At 50.9% G+C, this 19,739-nt stretch overlaps 1 protein-coding gene across 2 annotated transcripts in view; it reads right to left on the reverse strand.

Annotated features, from left to right (window-relative positions):
• Window positions 1-10,573: 10,573 nt before the first annotated feature.
• Window positions 10,574-19,739, reverse strand: part of LOC122393281 (homogentisate 1,2-dioxygenase-like) — a 31,414-nt gene continuing 22,248 nt past the window's right edge. For both annotated transcript variants that reach the window (XM_043389175.1, XM_043389176.1), the window contains 5 exons: window positions 14,932-15,158; window positions 14,615-14,741; window positions 13,333-13,514; window positions 12,438-12,567; window positions 10,574-11,890 (listed from right to left, as the gene is read on the reverse strand). In XM_043389175.1, coding sequence (XP_043245110.1) covers window positions 11,880-11,890; window positions 12,438-12,567; window positions 13,333-13,514; window positions 14,615-14,741; window positions 14,932-15,158 — 677 coding nt within the window. In that variant the 3' untranslated portion in view covers window positions 10,574-11,879. The remainder of the gene's footprint in view (window positions 11,891-12,437; window positions 12,568-13,332; window positions 13,515-14,614; window positions 14,742-14,931; window positions 15,159-19,739) is intronic.

The raw sequence follows: 19,739 nt of genomic DNA on the forward strand, positions 1-19,739 counted from the left end.
TCACCGTTGCCCGTTGGAATATCACGTGCGCTGCTCATCATGTACCGATGACGCTGCCGTATTGTGGTGCCAAGCCAGCTAGAACCTCTTTGTCACACTATCCGACTAGGTTTTTGCTGGCTGTGGTCATTTCAGGTCAAGTTAGCTCAAGGTCAATGACATGTGTTTGTATGTCTGTGTGTGTCTGTGTGTACGAGTATACTGATGTGTGCACCGACTGTGAATGTGTCCATATTACATGAGATCATGAACTGAGAAGCTTTTGCCAAAAATACAGTCAAAGAAACTTCACGAAAGTAAATTCAGCTTGCCTAAAACGCAATATTTTTAGACGACCTAGGTTGACCTTGACCCTGACCCTGGCATCTCTACATCATTGAACAGCATGTTCCATGATAGGTGGGAGGTAAGACTGACAAAAAAGGCCGAAATCAAGGTGTCAAAAGCTCACAAGACCCAACGCCAACGCAAGATATTGGGTATTTGTCATTTGGGTTATGACATTACCTGAAGAATAAGGTCATATCTCCGAAACCAAAAACCACAGAAACTTGAAATTTTCAGTGGACGCTAAAAAAGGATAGAGCAGCAGCTATACGAAATATCCGACTTCTAGCAATCAAAATGTTTAGTGCAGAGCATAAAAAAACTACCTAGGTCGGGGTGGGGGGTGTGGCAACCACTGCCCCCCCCCCCCCCCCATGTGCGGACGAGGATTACCTAAGTAATTTGAATATCAGGAAAATAATTTATTAAATCAGGTATTCCAACAGAGTCCCGCTTTTTTATAGGTGACCTCCGATTTGTGTTGCATCTAAGTTACCCAGGGGGCCTCTTATTTGTAATTGTAGGTACAGTACAGAGAGCCTCCTACTTCGACTACTTGCACAGAGAGCCTCCTAGCGTACATACGGCTAAGCTTCTACAGGTCGAGCGCCGGTCTCTTGTACGTACAGAGAGCATCCTACTGTTACAGAGGGCCTCCTGTTTGTCTAGGGGGCCTCCTATTGGTTAACGGCGCCTCCTATTTGTCCAAGCGGCCTCCTATTCGTCTATGGGACCTCCTATTTGTCCAGGAGGCCTCCTGTTTCTCCAGAAGGTCCCCTATTTATCCAGGGGGCTTCTATTTTCCAGGGGGCCTCCTCTTTATCTAGGGGGCCTCCTACGTGTTCAGGGGCCTCCTATTTGTCCAGGGGCCTCCTATTTATCCAGGGGTCTTTTATTCGACTAGGAGTCTCATATTTGTGCAAGGGCCTCCTATTTGTCCAAGGGTCTCCTACTTGTCCCGGGGCCTCCTTTTTTTGAAGGGACTCCTTTTTGTTAAGGGAGCCTTCTATTTGTCCAGGGGGCCTCCTATTCGTACAGAGAGCCTCTAGCTCCTAATTGTCCATGGAGCCTCCTATTTGTTCAAGAGGTCCCCTATTTGTCCAGGGGGCCTCCTATTTGTCCAAGGGACCTGTTATTTTTCTAGGGGGCCTCTTTGCCCAAGATGCCTCCTATTTGTCCAGCGTGCCTCCTACATGTTCAGGGGGCCTCCTATTTGTCCAAGGGGCCTCCTATTGGTTAAAGTAGCCTCTTATTTTCCAAGCGGCCTCCTATTTATCCAGAGGGCTCCTATTTTTAGGGGGCCTCCTCTTTATCCAGGGGGCCTCCTTGTTCAGGGGGCCTCTTAATTGTCCAGGGGCCTCCTTTTGTGAAAGGGGCCTCCTATTTGTCCAGGGGGCCTCCTTTTGTGAAAGGGGCCTCCTTTTTGTCTAGGTCTAGGACCTTCTATTTGTCCAGGGGGCCTCCTATTTTTGCAGGGGCCTCCTATTTGTACAGAGGGCCTCCTACTTGTCCATGGGGCCTCCTATTTGTCCAGGGGCCTCCTTTTGTGAAAGGGGCCTCCTGTTTGTCTAGGTCTAGGACCTCCTATTTGTCCAGGGGGCCTCCTATTTTTGCAGGGGGGCCTCCTATTTGTATAGAGGGCCTCCTACTTGTCCATGGGGCTTACTATTTGTCTAGGGGCCTCTTATTTGTCTAGGGCCTCCTATTTGTCCAGGAGGCCTCCTACTTGTCCAGAGAGCCTCCTATTTCTCCAGGGGACTTCCTGTTTTCCGGGGGCCTCCTACTTGTTCAGGGGGCCTCCTACTTGTTCAGGGGGCCTCCTACTTGTTCAGGGGGCCTCCTATTTGTCCAACAGGGCCTCCGATTTGTCCAAGGGGCCTCCTATTTAAACAGAGAACCTTTTATATGAATATCGGACCTCCGTTTGCAAAGTAGCTGATGCGTCTCGGGGGCCTCCACTATTGGGGTCCCAAAATGACAATTGGGGTCCCAAATGTTCGCATTGGGGTCCCACATGGGACCTCGAAAGTATACAAAGTTACACCCATGGTTCCTCCACTCTGACTTACCGAACAACCTCTCTGACATGAAAATACGTTTGGAAACCAGCATGTCTGCTGCTCTAAAATGGTTTACCCAGAACAGATTAAAAATCAACCCCTCTAAAACTGAGATGATCATGGTAAAATCGCAACGGTTGAAAACCGAAACTGGCTTCCATATCCATTTTGGAAACTCAAATTTTCCCGGTACAGTCGGTGAGGGTGCTGGGCGTCGCCGTGGACGACGCCATGACATGGGACAAACACATATCATACATTCTGCGCCGGTGCTATAGTGTGCTGATCGGTCTGTCAAGGATTCGACACCGCGTGCCGCGCGAGACCCGTAAGCTCCTGATTGAAGCGCTAGTCTTCCCGCTAATAACGTACTGCATGTCTGTATGGGGCGGTTGCACAGTCACACAGCTCAGGAGACTGCAGAAATGCATAAACTTCTGTGTCAGAATCGTAACAAACCTCAGGCGTTGCGACCGTGTGACAGCGTCCCGCAAGGAACTGGGATGGCCTGCTGTACAGGAGCTACTGCGTGAGCATGATCTGCATGTTATATATAAACTGATGCATGACTCGCAAACCCCTGATTCGATCCGCAGCCGCATCGTCCACCGTACTGCGGTGTCGAGCCGCAGCACTAGGGCAACCAGTGACGGTCAGCTTCATGTCCCGCGCGTGCGAACTGAGCTTGCCCGGCGCTCATTCATCTGTCGCGCAACTCGTTCATGGAATGAGTTGCCTGCGCCTGTTCGAAGCTGTACCGGTCTGGCAGCATTCCGTAAAAAGGTTAAGAAACGGCATGTTTAATCCGGCTGCGCTAGGTCAATGTGGTCAGTTAGTCTATCATGTGTGGTGTGTTTTAACCTCTATAGAATCTGTCCTGTATGTATAGGTATGAGTTTTGGACTACTGAATGTATGACGTGGTTTACTGAAAACCCAATTTCTTGGATGTAACCGAAATATATGAGTATGAGTATGAGTATTTTTACTATGAATATTTGAATAAATCATTTTTCTTTATTAGGTGTTGTTTTTACCCGCTGGGACTGAGAGCGTGAGATGATGTTTTCCGTACTCCAGCGTAGATGGGTAGCCATACGGCTTCCACGGTTGACAGTGATGACATCAGTCATCTTTTGCAAGCTCGTTAAAGATTTGGGCTATACGGGGATTCGAACCCCGGACCTTTGGAGTAGCGCTCCAATGATCTACCTCTGAGCTATATAGACCAAGTACTTTAATGAGCTTTCTGCCAAGTTTTATGCGGATCATTCTTAGGTGTTGTTTTTATCCGCTGTGACTGAGAGCGTGAGATGATGTTTTTCGTACTCCAGCGTAGATGAGTAGCCATACGGCTTCCACGGTTGACAGTGATGACATCAGTCATCTTTTGCAAGCTCGTTAAAGATTTGGGCTATACGGGGATTCGAACCCCGGACCTTTGGATTAGCGCTCCAATGCTCTACCTCTGAGCTATATAGACCAAGTACTTTAACGAGCTTTCTGCCAAGTTTTATGCGGATCATTCTTAGGTGTTGTTTTTTTTTTCACTGTCAACCGTGGAAGCCGTATGGCTACCCATCTACGCTGGAGTACGAAAAACATCATCTCACATTTTTCTTTATGTTTTTCAGTATAGTATCGATTTAATTCATAACTTAATTATAATATTTTTATTATTTGTAACTTTATTTCAAAATTATATTTTCAAAAATGGCAACTGTTGGCAAGTTAGCTTGGAAGCAATTGTGGCGCACCGCGTCATTATTGTCCTAAGGCCTCCTTATGATGTCATCAAAAGTGGAGTGACATGGGCCTGGAGTGCACGTGCACTTTGTATAGTGCAGAGGCCCTCCAAGACTTCGCGGTTCAGATATCGACATGGTCTTTCGAGACATGCATAGCGACCATCAGAGGCCGGTGGGACTCTCAAAAGCTGGTGCGGGACCTGCCTCAGGTGTCAGTTCGGGGCCATCCTAGACCGGTGTAGGACCCTTATGGATACGTGTAAAACCCCTAGACGTCGGGTGGGGCGGTGGGGTCCTCAGAGGCCTGAAGAGGTGTTCTATCGCCACCCCTTCGTTTCAGTGGCGGCCTCGGTCGTCCGCTCGCGAACCCGGTGCGACACTAGGGACTCAACGGGCAGTCTGTATTCTATCAACGCCTGGTCGTACGCGCACACCTGCTTCCGCGGCCGGCGGCCGGCGACTGCCTTTCAATGCCAGCTGGCTGATCGGCGGCGGCTGGCCGCCGCAAGGGCGCGCTCAGCTCCGCTTCCGGGGGGGGGGGGGCGAGGGCCGGTATCACGACACCACACCTCACCCCCCGTCACTAGATCACAAACACCGATCTAACCGCCAAAGATATGAAACATAAACACAATGAACGCGTGATCTCCGGCGATCTCCAGTCTAACAGGACAGGACAGAAAGACGCGAATCGAACAAAGACGCGAATCGAACAATCGAGAATCGAATCGAATCGAATCGAACACACGCTATAGTTCTTCAATGTAGCGCCTCGGAGGAGCCGCTCGGCGCGTCGAGTGACGCGGCACAGTTAACTCAGCGTGGCGATCCGCTCGACCCGCTGGTCCCGCCGTCACTCCAGGCCGCGCCGCGGCCGACTCGTTCAGCGCCGCGCGCTCTGCTGTCGTCCCATCTCGGGTCGGTCCGCGGCTGGGCTCCTCTGCCGCCGTTCCGTCCCGGGACCCACCGGCGCTGTCCGCTGCGGGCGCGGCACCGGTCCAGTGTGCCGCCCCGGCGCCGGCTGACCTCCCGGCTGCGGCGCCGTCCGTGCCCGCTGCAGCTCTGGCCTCAGGTGAGTCCGACGCTGCGGCTCCCGCCGGCCTCTCGGCTGCTGTGCCGGAAGGCCGCTCCGGCCCCTCAGTCTTCCGCCGGCTCGTCTCTTCTGCCGTCTGCCGACTCGACAGTGTCCGGTCTTCCGTCCGCCGGCTCCCCGGATCCGCCTCTGTCCCCGGATCCGCCTCCGTCCACCGGCTCCATTGGTCCGCCTCCGTCCACCGGCTCCCCGGATCTGTCTCGGCCCGCCGGCTCCCCGGATCTGACTCCGTCCGCCGGCTCCCCGGATCTGACTCCGTCCGCCGGCTCCCCGGATCTGACTCCGTCCGCCGGCTCCCCGGATCTGACTCCGTCCGCCAGCTCCCCGGATCTGACTCCGTCCGCCGGCTCACCGGATCTGACTCCGTCCGCCGGCTCCCCGGATCTGACTCCGTCCGCCGGCTCCACGGATTCACCTCCGTCTGCCGGTTCCGCAGCTCCGCCTCTTCACGGCATTCGCCGGCCGCAGCGGTGCTGCCTGGCGCCGCCGACAGGAGCTGGTCACAGTGGCGCGACCACAGACTGCCTCTGCCAGCATCCACCTCGTACGAGACGGGTCCGGTCCGCGTCACAACCCGGCCGCGGACCCACTTCTGTGGTCCTCCGTAGCACCGGACCCACACTTCCGCACCGGCTCCGAACGTTCTCCCTCGGTTGCCGGCTGTCGTCCATTGCCGCTCCGCGCTGCCTCGGAGTGCTGCTGCTGCGTAGTGGCGTCGAGTGCCACCGCGGTCCCGGCGGACTCGCCTTCCGGCGCCACCGCCGTCACGACGCACTCCGCTCCCGGCGCCGCCGCAGTCGCCAAGGACCCGGCTCCCGGCGCCGCTGACACCTTCGAGTTCACCAGCGCGACCTCCGATCCTGAGGTGACCCGCGCGGCCTCCGGCTCCATCAGAGCCCCGGCGCCTGCCATCGCCGCGGCGCCCACCACCTCCGCCAGCGCATCGGCACCCGGTGGCCTCCCGGCGCCCGCCATCGTCTCGGCGCCCCTTGCTCTCGCCGCCGTACCGGCGCCTGCCGGCTTCGCCAGCGCCCCGGCGTCCACCAGCGTCTCGGCGCTCGCCAGCGTCCCGACCCTCACCAGCGTCCCGACACCCGCTGTCGTCCCGACGTTCACCGTCGTCCTGACGCCTGCTGTCCTCCCGTCGTCCACCAGCATCCCGGCGCTCCTTGCTCCCGCCGGTGTCCCGGCGTCCGATTCCTCCACCGGCGTCTCGCAGCGCCAACGGCACCGGACGCGCCCGCCGGTACATCAGCTTGGCATCCGACTTCAGCCGCAGTCCTCCCCTGATCGGGATGCGTCCCAGCTCCTCGTCGACGACAGCTGAGTGTCTCTCCGGCACGCCTTCGAGCGTCCGCGCCGGCTGCACGCGGCACACCCGAGCCGGTGACGTCATTAGATCAAGCGCCTGCAGCCACTCGCGTCCCATCAGCGGGCGGTGGGGTCCCAGCCCGGTCACCACCAGCCGCAGACGGGTCGCGGGTCTGCCCGACGCCGTGACACTGACCAGCACCTCCCCTCTCAAGGGAATGACCTGACCTGTGAACGAGGTCAGGCGCAGGTCACATGGGTCCAGCAGCTGCAGAAGTCCCAGCTGCCGCGCTGTCTCCGCGCTCACCAGCGACACCGGGCTCCCCGTGTCCACGACCACGGCCAGCTGCTGGCCGTTCACCGTCACCGTCTTCATTTCCGGCTCCGCGGCGCTGGCTTCGACTGTGTTCACCAGCCACGCGTCGCCGTCGCCGTCCGTCTGCTCCTCCTCCGCAGCCACCAGCCGCACCCGCCGCTGCGGACATGCCGCCTTCAGGTGCCCGGTGGAGCCACACTTAAAGCACCGCCGCTGCCTGACCGGGCCGTCACTGCTCGTCCTGTCCGGCGCGCCAGCCTGACCTCGTGCGCCGGTCGTTCCCACGCGCCCGCCGCTGACCGCTTGGCCAGCTGGACGGTGGCTGTCGCGCGCACGGTGGCTGTCGCGTGCACGCGGCACGGCTCCGGCCGCTGGACAGTCGCGCTGCCAATGTCCGGTCGACCCGCACCGGAAACAGGCGCCTGGGTGCCCAGCCGGCCGGCCGGTCTCCGGTCGCTGCGACAGCCGCAGCGCCTGAACTGTGTCCGCGGCCATCGCTGCCGGCGCTGGCACTCCCCCCAGCTGAGCCGTCAAATCCAGCACGTCCTGATGCGCGCGAGCCGTCTTCCTGATGTCCTGAAGGGTCAGGTCGGTTCCCTTCAGAGCTGCCTCCCGGACCAGCCTCCGCTGCAGCTCGCCACTGCTGCCCAGAACGCAGCGGTCTCGCAGCTGCTGGTCGATTTCCGCTGTCGTATATCCGCAACGCATCACCTGAGTGCGCAGCCTGCCCAGGAAACCCTCCAGGTTCTCATCAGCCTCCATTGTCATTTTCTCAAATTTTCCCCGCTCTGCCACAACATTTCTTACTGGAACCAGGTATCGAGTCAGTTTCCCTTTCAGACGGACGAACTCGTCGACCTGACCATCCTCTGTCTCGTCGGGCAGCGACTCACTTATGTCCGCTATATCCGGGCCAACCAGATGCAGCAACATTGCGCATTGTCTTGCCGTTCCCTGTACATTGACAGCTACCATATAACGTTCCAGCCCTCGCAGCCATTTTTCAAAATCGCTGCCCGGCTTGTACGGTGCCGCCGCCATCGGCTGCATTCCCAGCAGCTCCATCCCGCTGCCGGGCGCTGAACAGCTGATCGTCCGCCGCGGCCGCCGGACCAGGCCCAACGAACCGAGCCTGAGCGGTTACCGCGCGCTTCCCCGGCCAACCAGCGGACTCGTCGCAGCCAGCACCTCCGGACGGCTTACTTCCGCTCACCTGAGCCAATCAGCGGGCCCGACACAGCCAGCTGATCCGGTCGACCAATCAGAGGCTTCAGTGTCAGCCGCTATCGCCAGGCTCACTTCCGCGCCGAATTCGCCGCACAAAATCGGGAGAAATAAAAATAACGGCCCTACTGGCGAGCGAAATGCAATGCAGGCAGAAACAAAAAGTACTAGCTACTACACTAAGCACTAAGCACTCCGTTACAAAACACTTCCCTCCGACTCCGTTAGCACGCCCCCGCGACGTACACAACGTTACAACATGGCCGCCGCCGACCAGCCCGGCGCCCATCAATCACCGTGACCGCCGGCATCCCCGTGCTTACACCACACGCCTCGGCTCCGTCACTGACTGTCCAGTTCGCTTGCCGGATCACCGCCACTCGTTTACCCGAGCGCTGCCGACTTACCGCGAACTCCGGCCCGTAGAACTCCCCGAGCCGCCGCCATTTTCCGGTCTTGAAATCCACACTTCGCTTCCAGCCTCCCATCTCATCCCTGTCGCCAAGTTTATTATATCGCCACCCCTTCGTTTCAGTGGCGGCCTCGGTCGTCCGCTCGCGAACCCGGTGCGACACTAGGGACTCAACGGGCAGTCTGTATTCTATCAACGCCTGGTCGTACGCGCACACCTGCTTCCGCGCAAGGCCCTATATACCCTTCCGCGGCCGGCGGCCGGCGACTGCCTTTCAAGGCCAGCTGGCTGATCGGCGGCGGCTGGCCGCCGCAAGGGCGCGCTCAGCTCCGCTTCCGGGGGGGAGGGCCGGTATCACGACACCACAAGAGGAGTCTTCAGAATTCATTTACCTATCAACTTAGCATCTTAGGGGCGCTGCATCATTCATGGTTTGCTCCGTGGTCGACATAGGACCCTCTAGGACATGCATGGGGTTCCTTAGAGACGTAAATGTGGCCCTTGTATGTATGCGTGTATGCATGTATTACCATCATGGACAATCCACACGGGGCGTGGCGATTACAGTCCCATGAGTCCAGAGTCTGAGTCGGGTTAAAACAATAACTTGCGGGGGCAAGAAACACAGGCATACAGATTCAGTCGCTGGACACTCGCTCACTCGCCTTAGAGTCTGGTGAGGGGTTATCTTGCCACTCAGAAGCCTAGGAAGTAAGAGCCCTAAGAGAAAGGTTTAAAGGAAAAGGGCCACCTTTAACATGGGGATTGAAACTGAGATAGCCATCTTGTAGCCCGTGTCCGAAAGCCTATCTGACTACCTCCTTACGGCCGATTTCGGCCTCCATTCGTAGTTATCGGCAATTTTAAAAGAAAATACGCCAGGAATGCGTCCTTATCCCAGGAATGCGTTCTTATCCGACAATACAGCCACCCGCGGCGAGGCTTTGGTTTTTTACCAATCAGCTCCAACCAGCTCAGCTTTAACCAATCAGCTTATCTGACACAATCCGACGAGTCTGTCTTCTGAACGCTGATTGGTTTGAGTGTGACGTCATCGCTATGCCATCATACAGTAGGTGCCGTAGAGAGTATCAACATAGTACCAATATGTTTAATAGTTTTAAATACTTTTTAGCGAATTGTGCACTTCTGGCACCAGTTTTAAAAAGAAAATGAAAAATAATAGTGTCAAAATGAAAAACAACGATATCTTCATATTTCACGAAGGTGGCCCTTTTCCTTTAACCCTCGCCCGTATTGGTGTTTTGCCAGCCGCGAACGCATAAGGGGAGGAGGGGGGGGGGGGGTCCATTGGACCTCCTGTTTGGCTCCTGATGACATCCAAATAAAATTCATTTTCCACTCTCATCAATTTTGAGGATCAATTTTCCACTCCCAACCAAGAAAGGTTTACTTTTTTCGAGAAAAAGCAGTTGTGTGTATGCTCGGTTTGAACTCATGTCTCATACATTCTATACTTTATAATAAAAACATGCCATTGGTCCGTTTCCACTCTGTGGATCTAAATAACCATTAACCAGCCCTTTCATACACTCCCCCTTTTTTGGTCCGTTTCCACTCTGTGGATCTATGTAAATAACCAGCCTTTTTATACTCTCCCCCTTCTTTAAGGGTTAATTTTCCCCTTTGACACCCCAGCTAGAAATAAATTTTGGGACACTAATATGTAAAATATGACCTCGAATGGTCAATTTTGAAAATTTAACCTCACACCAAGGTCACGACCTGACCCAAAAGGGTCATGCTGCTAAGCACTGATCAGTATAAACGAGATAACCCCAATGAACTTGTTCTGGAACATGCATCTCGTGTCAATCCTGTATCTCAGTGGCACTGGCGGCCCCAGTGGCTGGCGGTTGCCCTGTAGAATTTTTCGTCTCCGCAACTCGCAACTCCACAACTATTTGGGCCTGGTAGCCGATCCGTAACTCAGCTACAAAGAGAGTAGTCCGCAAGGCCCTATATACGGTAGTCTGCAGGCTGCAATGTTGCGGAATTGCGGACTTCAGTTGCGCAATGCCCAGCTCTGCCAAATGCGGGCGAGTCACCAGTGTTAACCCTCTGAGCTTAGACAAATTATATTTGATAAGCTGTGAACAATATAAAGACACCTGGGCTTTGATACGAGTATTGCACATCGCACATTTATTGAATATCTGAGACACTCGACGCGGCCGAATTATCATTGACGTCAGGTATCAATGACGTCAGGTATCTGTCGTAGGCATCGGCTGAAATCCGGCATTTCATGAAACGTCTAGGCATTACGTGGAAGGCCGGTAAAGACTGAAATCTTCGTAGAAATGCGCGCGGTAGAGCGAATGCCTGAGTCAAACTACCTACACTCGTTGGCTCGTTGCCCCGGCACTACATGAAATGCCCATGTGACGACCGGCACTTAACAATTATCGCAGATTTGCGAGTTCCCGCGCTTTTTCGCATCCAAAGGCTTCTAGCTTGGCACAAACTTACCCCAACCTAAACGGAACTAGCCTAGCTACTTTTCACATAACACGTTAGGTTCGGTTTGATCTGTCATGTAGATAAAGGTAGGTTTTAGGTTATAGGTTAGGTAAGGCTAAATTATGGCATGTTTGAGTTAGAATTAGAAATGAACTTGGCCCGACGGGATTTGAACCCGCCAACTCGCCACGGATGGTATCATGTCCTGTTCGATCGGTGAGATATTTGTTATACGAAAAAGACGCAGGAACTCGCACATCTACGGCAATCGTTACAGAAAGTGCCGGTCGTCACTTGGGCAGTTCATGTAATGCCTAGGCGACACGTTTGTACTCAGTTAGTTTCGACTACATTCCAGCGATTGCCTAGTCTCCGCCTGGGATTTCATGAAAACGATAAATTTTCAGGCATTCGCTGTAATGCGCGTATTTCTACGAAGATTTCAGTCTTTGCTGGCATTCCACATAATGCCTAGACGCTTCATGAAATATCGGATTTCAGCCAATGCCTACGACATATCTGATATCCATACAATCTAACTCATTGGGCGAAATCCACCACCTTGGAACGCATTCAGCAGTCGTAAGAGTATTGCAATGTTCGGAGACACCACCACCACCAGCACAGGTTCCGCAGCTATTGCCCATATCGTGGCCACTGGCACTATTGCCGACGCCGCTGTCGTGTTGGGACAGCGGAATGGCTGGCACCGCGGCAGGCCGCCGTGGTCGGAGCACAGTCTCCCTACGCCGGCCGCCAGGTCACCCGCAGGCCACGAGCATCGCGCTGTCGCCTGCCCTCACACCTCATGGAAGCACTTGTGACGGCCACTGTAGGGCGAGTGACAGAGCCGCGCCGCTCCCCGCCCGAACGGTCCTCGCGGCCGCGGCGCACAGCTCTCCACCTCACTCCTCAGCTGTAACAGATCACCGGGACGTCAACAGGACGCCACCGAGACATCAACAGAACGCCACCGAGACATCAACAGGACGTCACAAGACATCAACAGGACACCACCGAGACGTCAACAGGACGCCACCGAGACGTCAACAGGACGCCACCGGGACATGAACAGGACGCCACCGGGACATCAACAGGACGTCACCGGGACATCAACAGGACGTCACGGAGACATCAACAGGACGCCACCGAGACATCAACAGGACGTCACAAGACATCAACAGGACACCACCGAGATGTCAACAGGACGCCACCGAGACGTCAACAGGACGTCACCGAGACATCAACAGGACGCCATTGGTAGCCCAATAAAACGGTAAGTAAATTAATGAGTAATGACGGTAGCCCCACGTGACTGATTCATCGGCTTAGTACGCTTCACAGTCACTCCACGGGCCGCGGCTGACAGCATCTATGTAAAGATGCAACGGTTTGATTCCTTGAAGTGGAATGAACGCTAGACAGTTCCTTCCAATCCCAACACCTCTTTGTTGTTGACTCACCTTTTTCAGGTGATTTGAAGTGCTTCTTCAGAGACTGCCAACACTTGTAGTAGTCTTTTGATATCTTGTCGCAGGTCCGCTGACCCCATGTCGTTATGGCCAAGCCCAGAGAGCTCTCGAACATGAATGCCTGTAAAACGCACATAATGGTGAATGGAAAAAGGAAAGTTTTTATTAAAGGGACCCTCCCACCTTAACATTAGATTTGAGTTGAGATAGCCAAAATGGGGTCCCTGGCTCACAATTACCGGTTTCGGCACTCACAACATCGAGAAATGCCTTAAATCGGAAATATTGAATTTCAAAATTGCAGCATTTTGATTCAGAGGGGCTAATGCATAGGAATACCCCTCTGAATGTGTGACGTCAGCGCAGATATCTAACGATTTTTAAATGTTTGACTAAAACGTTTTGTAGCACGCGGTGGCATATGCTGCTTTGCGCGCAACAAGTGCCGCACTTTCAAATAAAGTCGCTAGGAACAGTGGAGATTCCAAAAAGTAAACAAAAGTAAAAGTCTAATATCTTGTAAACCGGTGGATATTTTTCGATGAAATTTGGTAGTTATTCGTTTTCACTCTTTCTGAACCGAGCGACATCACTTTCATGCCAATTCATTAACTTTTTTTAAGGTGGGAGGGTCCCTTTAAACGTTAAACAGAGGTTAGCAAGGAATCTGATAGGTAAGTGAAATCCAATCGATCATTTCTTCAATATGCAATATACATACGCTCCATATGTATAAGTTCAAAACTAGACGTTTGTATTTATATTTAGTGCAACACAACGTGGTCTAAGTGTTAGTTCTTGCAAACTGTGTGTAGCTGAGCGGCCACAGATTGAACGCCGTTCGGCGGTCGGCGGTGTTGGCCGAGCGGCGCGCGGTGCGACTCGCCTGGGTGCCGGCGGCGATGTGTTTGGGCTGCAGCGGCTCCGTGCTGGCCGCCTCGAAGCACTGGGCGTCCGGGCCGTGCGGCGTCATCATCGAGTGCAGGGTGGCGCCGCCCGGACGCAGGCTGTCCTCCTTGGCCTCGTACGCGCCGTAGATGAGCCCCATGAACTCGGACATGCAGTTCCCTGCAACCAGCCACCACCCGGACGGCGGGGTCAGCTTCCCTTCTCACGATATTACGCTACATCTTAGAATTACTGAAAATTACATCTTACGGAAACCCGGTCCCGTAGCTCAGTCGGTAGAGCGCTGGACTCTGTGTGTGTGTGTGTGACTCTGTGCAGACGTCCTGGTTGAAAAGGTTCGGGGTGCGAGGCGCGACGGGCGCCCGGTTTTAGGCACGACGGTTTATGAACCTCCTGGCGGGTGTGGCTGAGGTTGGTGGCAAGCCGTAGCCGACCGAAGTCAGGACCGCCCGTAGGCAGCTGTATGCGAACGTTTTACTTACTTCGGACTCAAAATTCTGCCAGAGACCGGTAGTTGCGCGATCGGAGGGTAGGGGGGCAGGCTCAACACAATAAGCTCTAGTTGACTGGGCTCTGTCTTTATGAATCTTTTCATTTAAAAGGTTCAGACTAAATTAAAAGCAAACATAGTGAGCTATCTCACAGGACTGCCAGCAATGTACCCGATTGTTATAAATCAAATGATCCAGCAAAACTCACATCAGGCGTCATTGCTAGCATATTTTAGTTGGCACATGCATCGCGCGGCCTTCTATTGTCATGCTATTCAAACAGAACCTTGAAAGTTAACTCTAGCTAGTAAAATAGCACTCCATTTAATGCCCATTGACGTGTTGTACTTGCTGACGCCTTTCATTCTGCTTTAGCCTGGTTCTCCAGTATCCCCTGACCCAGTCATCAACTTTGCGCACGGGTGAAATTTCTTACGGGTTCAACAGGCCTAAATATTTGGCGCTTGTTATTGCAATCAGAGCCAATTGCCGGGGGAGGGGTCGTACCTCCCTCGTCCCTGCCTGTTGGCAGTATATAGAAAAGCCTCTAGCCGGGCGATGTTTAAATTAACACCGTTATAACGTTACATACGCATTTTTGTAGCGAAGCATCACGAGACTATTTTCGGAGTTAGTCTGAGATCAGCTGCCCCTTTGTGGGTTCCGAATCAGAGGCGGGAGCCGAGGCCGAGTTCCGACATGGCGGCTGCGAGGTGCTGGTCTCTGTCACACTGGTTGTGATGGTACGGCGGTCATTGTCACACTCACTGTGATAGTAGGGCGGCCGGAAGGTGTGCTCCTGAACGGCCCAGCGCGGTGGGAAAATGACAAAGTCGGCGATGGCAGTCCCGGGTCGCTCTGACGGACATGTCAGAACCGTGAAAATAGACGGGTCCTGAAACAAAATAAGGCGACGAGATAAATGACAAATGTAAATGCATAGCTGCAAGCAACAATAAGTGGGTGTTTGACATCAGTAAAGAACTAAATGACCATTGAACAATGAAATGGAAATGAATAGCAGCTCAAACATCCGAGACCAGGGGCAGTTCGATAAGCTCCCGCTGGCACCGGCTCCGACTCACCGCATGGTCGAACGCCGTGGCGTTGATCACCATGAAGTTGGCCAGGTCGTACTTGTACGGCGTCAGGTTGCCGTGCCAGGCGACCACATCGAACGGCGAGTGCTGCTGCCGCGCCCGGAACCAGCTGCCCTGGAACTTCGAGATGACGTGGAACTCGATCCCGTCGCGGTCCTCGAACCACGCGCACGGCGACAGAAAGTCCCGCGGGTTGGCCAGACCGTTGGCGCCTGACGGTCACACGTCACAGCCGATCGTCAGTTAGCGTCTGTTGTTGGGTCCAAATGCGGGTCTCTTCTCTATACGACCAGCAGTAAAAATGCGGCTCGTTAATTTTACTGATTGCCACCTTCATAATAGGTTATTTGGACTTGCGTTAAGAGTTACTTAATGAAGTTAGTGTACAAACGCACATGCTTGGTGGACTTCAGGCAGCGCACAGTTGCCTTAAAGCCGTTCCAATGTGAAGATATCAGTGCGAAGAAATAATATCGCTGCTGGTCATACAAACTTAAAACCAAAGAGTAGGGTAGCCTGGGGCAAGACGCCCCAGATAATTTATTTTGCTACATAAGTTTTGTCCCACATCACCTGAAAGGCCAAATTTGTGCTCAATGCGTTCTTTGGACATTTTACTTTAAATTGCACCCCTCAAATTGATTCACTTATGATCGGACTCCAAGCTAGGAAGTGATTTGTGAAGCAACTGCAAATGGGGCATTTTGCCCCAACCCCAGGGCAAAACGCCCCACGGCCTGGGGCAAGTAGCCCCATACCTTAGATTAAAGATTTAACATGGTAGTTGGCTAAATCTTATGTGAGAGGTCCGTTAGACATCTGGAGGCACGGCACTGAAGTTAGCACATTCCATCCTGTCAGGTGCTCAGCATATGACACTGTTGTATGAGCAGGTTTTTCACCTACCTCATAAGACCAAATAATAAATTATTGCAATGCAAATGTTAACAAAATACTTCCTTTGCCATCCAGTTGCTGAGAAAAATACACATAAAGGCACAGAAACTTAATGTTCGCCAGCTACCGAACATTAGAAAGTGGGTAGCCCCAACAACACAAGAGGTAAAACGCCCCAGGGCCCAATCTTATAAACGCCGTGAAATGGATATGGCAGCACTCTAAGGCTGGATATATAGTACGCAATCCTATAAAACTCTGTGAAATCGAAAACACGGCACGCTCTTTACGGTATTGGTAGCCGCTGGTTTTGAGGATACCGTAAACTGATTTTAACCGTGAGCAGCTGTGCACATCTCAAAACACCGACAATCATCAGCTGTTTGCGGTTTCAGCGGCGTCCATTTCACGCCAGAATTTGTGGCGTACTTTGACGAGCTTCTCAGACAGTTTAATTGATTTAAGATAAATTCCATGTTCTTTTGATATAAGTATGCAATATTTTACATTATGATATTTCTAAGATTAAAACATCCTCCACATATTAACTCATGATTTACTATAATGATGCTTAATTATACAGACAACGATCAATTTCAAAATATGTATTTCCAGGAACTAAATGCACACTAAACCACATAAAAACGAGTGTTCATCGTTATATGGCTTTATTTTTCAAATAAAAAGGGGATTTTTAAGAGGATTTTAGCATTAGTAACCGTCTTAGATTTTCGGCAGCCACTGCATTATAGAATCGGTATGGGTCTTTAGCCTATTCTCACGTCTCACGTATGACACAAATAACGGGCACTTCATGGCTTCTGATTAGATATTTAAATTAATGATGATATACCCTAGTTTGTCAAAAAATTATAAATGCCTACTCACTATTCGTATTTCCTCACTTTCTCTTTGGCACAGTCACTGATCAGTGATCAATTTGTTGTTTCTCTTCCTGCATCTTGATCTGACTTCTGAACCAAGTATTTTTCTTGATATAGCTTTGATATGTAGACTGGGTACTTAAATCTTTTGAGGAATTGCTTTTTAGCTTTAGGCTAGGTAATAGGTACCTATGCTTGAATAAGAAGGAAAATAAGCTGTAACTTGACCTAATTCAGTTCATGTACGTAATCTTCGAATTTTAGTAGCTTTATCTTCATGAAGACAAGAAGGAAAATAAGCTATATCTTGAATTGATCCAGCTAATGTACGCATCCTGATGCTCAAATTGTAGGAGCTTCATTGTCAGCGGTATTACTTCAATTACTGAAAGAGTAGCCGAGCTATGATTAAATGATTATTTAAATAATTCTTTAACAAATTTATTGCAATGCCTTAACAGCAAATAAATGCAAATGATAAGTTGAAGAAACACTTTATTTTCTCGATTTTCTGAGCGCGAGAATGCCCTCGCTGAAATTTATTTGGTCGGCAATCCACTTTTCAGGAGAATTCTTCAAGCATGTTGGTGTTTTCCATACTTTGCTATCACGTTTTCCATAAATAATTTGTTTATTACACATATGTGTGTCTCTAAAAGAAATAAATGCCCAATAAAAATTAAAACACATAACTTTTGCTGTTCGCAAACAGTACGCATAATTTCCAATAGCGACGTCGACAAGACATTGACCAATCACGTTGCGTGTTTCCTGCTGGCGTTGTTTTGTACTGTGGGCAAAATGGCGTGAATAGAATTACCATACTATTCTCTTTATAAGATTGCGTGAATAGGGTGCCGTAAATAGAGTGGGGTGGAATGATAGTACGCCATTTGGTAGCACAACCTTTATAAGATTGGGCCCAGGGGCTTTTTGCCCCGCGACCTACTGGGGCGTTTTTAGAGTTCTGCACGGCTGCAATTTTCCACAGCCTAGCCGCCCCGCAGCCGTGGCTCCACATCCACAGCCGCCCACAGCCGTGGCAAACTGTGGGCAGCCAGCCGTCAGCCGCCCGTGGATACTTTCAATGAAATGCAACCAAATAGTATATAATAAGTTGTTTTTAGTTGAAACATATAGCCAAAAGCACATTGCAATGGGCTATAGATTCTCAAACTCATGAAGCATCATAGGTTAAGTGGTTGTGTATCTGGCTTTAGGCCGAAGGCCTGAAGCCTGATGCGCAACGAATGCCTACACAAGCCCTTGCAAGGGGTTAAGAAAGATGGGTAGGTAGGTACCTACATCAACAGAAAACATAAACAACGAACCAGAATAGAAGCACTAGCAGTGTAGACCAAGTGTAGACATCTAATGCCAAATCCTGAAGCATGGTTGTGGGACAGAACAATAGACCCTGATGCTTTTCATTATCAACGTTAAGTATGGAAAATGAAACTGAAGTTGATGGACTGTCAAACAGTGATTGTCTAGTCAAAACTCTTGCTTCTTTCTTACCTTGCATATTTTCTGGGGTGTGATATGCCAGGCTTGAAGCAGCCTTCTGAGCAAGTCCCAAACTAATTTGATATGCAAGGCATCAAAACACTAGTGAGCATCCAAGAACGAAAAACATTCATCTACTTTGATTTTTCCAAATAATGATCTTCGCTCAAATCCCCAAGGACGTGCGAGCCACAATTGCCTCTTTCAATCAAAAATTTTACTTGAGTTTTTAATGACGTCAATAGCAAAGAAGTGGCAATAAATTGTTTTGCGCCACTATTAACAGCCATAAAAGTTATTATTTATGAATAATAATGCTATACAATTAAAAACTTGGTCTCAAACAAAGATTTATTATCAAATTTTTACATTTTCAGAAGAAGACGTCATTTTATTAGTAAAGTCAACAGCTCGCGTAAGAAATATTGTGTTCAGGGTTTTCACCATCATGTAAGTTACGTGTTCAGGATTTTCACCATCATGTGAATTAACCGTAAGTAAGGTTCATGCTCACTTATAGTCTAATTCCATTGGCTTCGTTGATGAGCACTTTCTGTTAGCGGTCACTCACATACCAGTTAGAACATAAAGCGCCAGTTTTATATTATGTAATTGGACTTGCCGAAAATCCAGAAATACATCTAAGAGTTATTTTAGATAATATTTTATGAAGCCTTTACCTGCCTTTACCTAGGCGTGATTTCTTTTTCTATTACCTGAAAGAATTATTGCACGCTCGTCTTCAATAGCTGTAAGGTGCTCTCCTAATGACCGGGTGAGATTTATTTGAGAGGGATGTGACAATGTAACATGTTGCATTTTCTGAAACTGTCAAGCTCTTGATGATGAGGGAACAATTGGTACCAATAATTAGTATTCTGTACCAGAGTGCAAACTCCCCTACAGCAAATGATAAAACCATTGCAGGTTTTCAAAGGCTTCACCACTTTCAATGTTGCTGGGCATCCTTTGCATGATTTTTACAGGCTAGACTGCTTATCAGAATGTAAGATTAAGGATTTAAAATTTTACATTTGAGTACTTAAGATTGAGCTTGAAATCTCACAGCCGTGGCCACAGCCGTAGCCGTGTTCTTGGAGATATTTGCAGCCGCCCCGGCCCACAGCCGTGAGGCTGCAGCCAGCCGCGGCTGCAGCCGGCCGTTGCAGACCTCTAGGCGTTTTACCCCATCACGTAGTTCGGTCAGAGAACAACGCCTTGCACTCCAGTAAGACATAATTTAACACGAACCAACCCGGCATGATAAGCGTTAGACAATAGTTGTTCAAAATACATAAAAGTCGTTAACCTAATGTGGACCATAAAAGAACGCCATGATTCATAATCTGACAACAAAGCATAAAAATCACTCAAAAAACACATTTTTGGCTATATCTCCCGAAAGAGTCATCACAATTTCTTTCCAGTCTGCTCATATAATGATCATATAGTGCACGTTTTATAGAAGAGATGATGTTTCCCCAGAACCCTGCCAGTTCCGAGAAA

The sequence above is a fragment of the Amphibalanus amphitrite genome, unplaced genomic scaffold, assembly GCF_019059575.1.
Source record: "Amphibalanus amphitrite isolate SeventyFive unplaced genomic scaffold, NRLGWU_Aamphi_draft 000527F_arrow, whole genome shotgun sequence".
NCBI classification, from domain to species: Eukaryota; Metazoa; Arthropoda; class Thecostraca; order Balanomorpha; family Balanidae; genus Amphibalanus; species Amphibalanus amphitrite.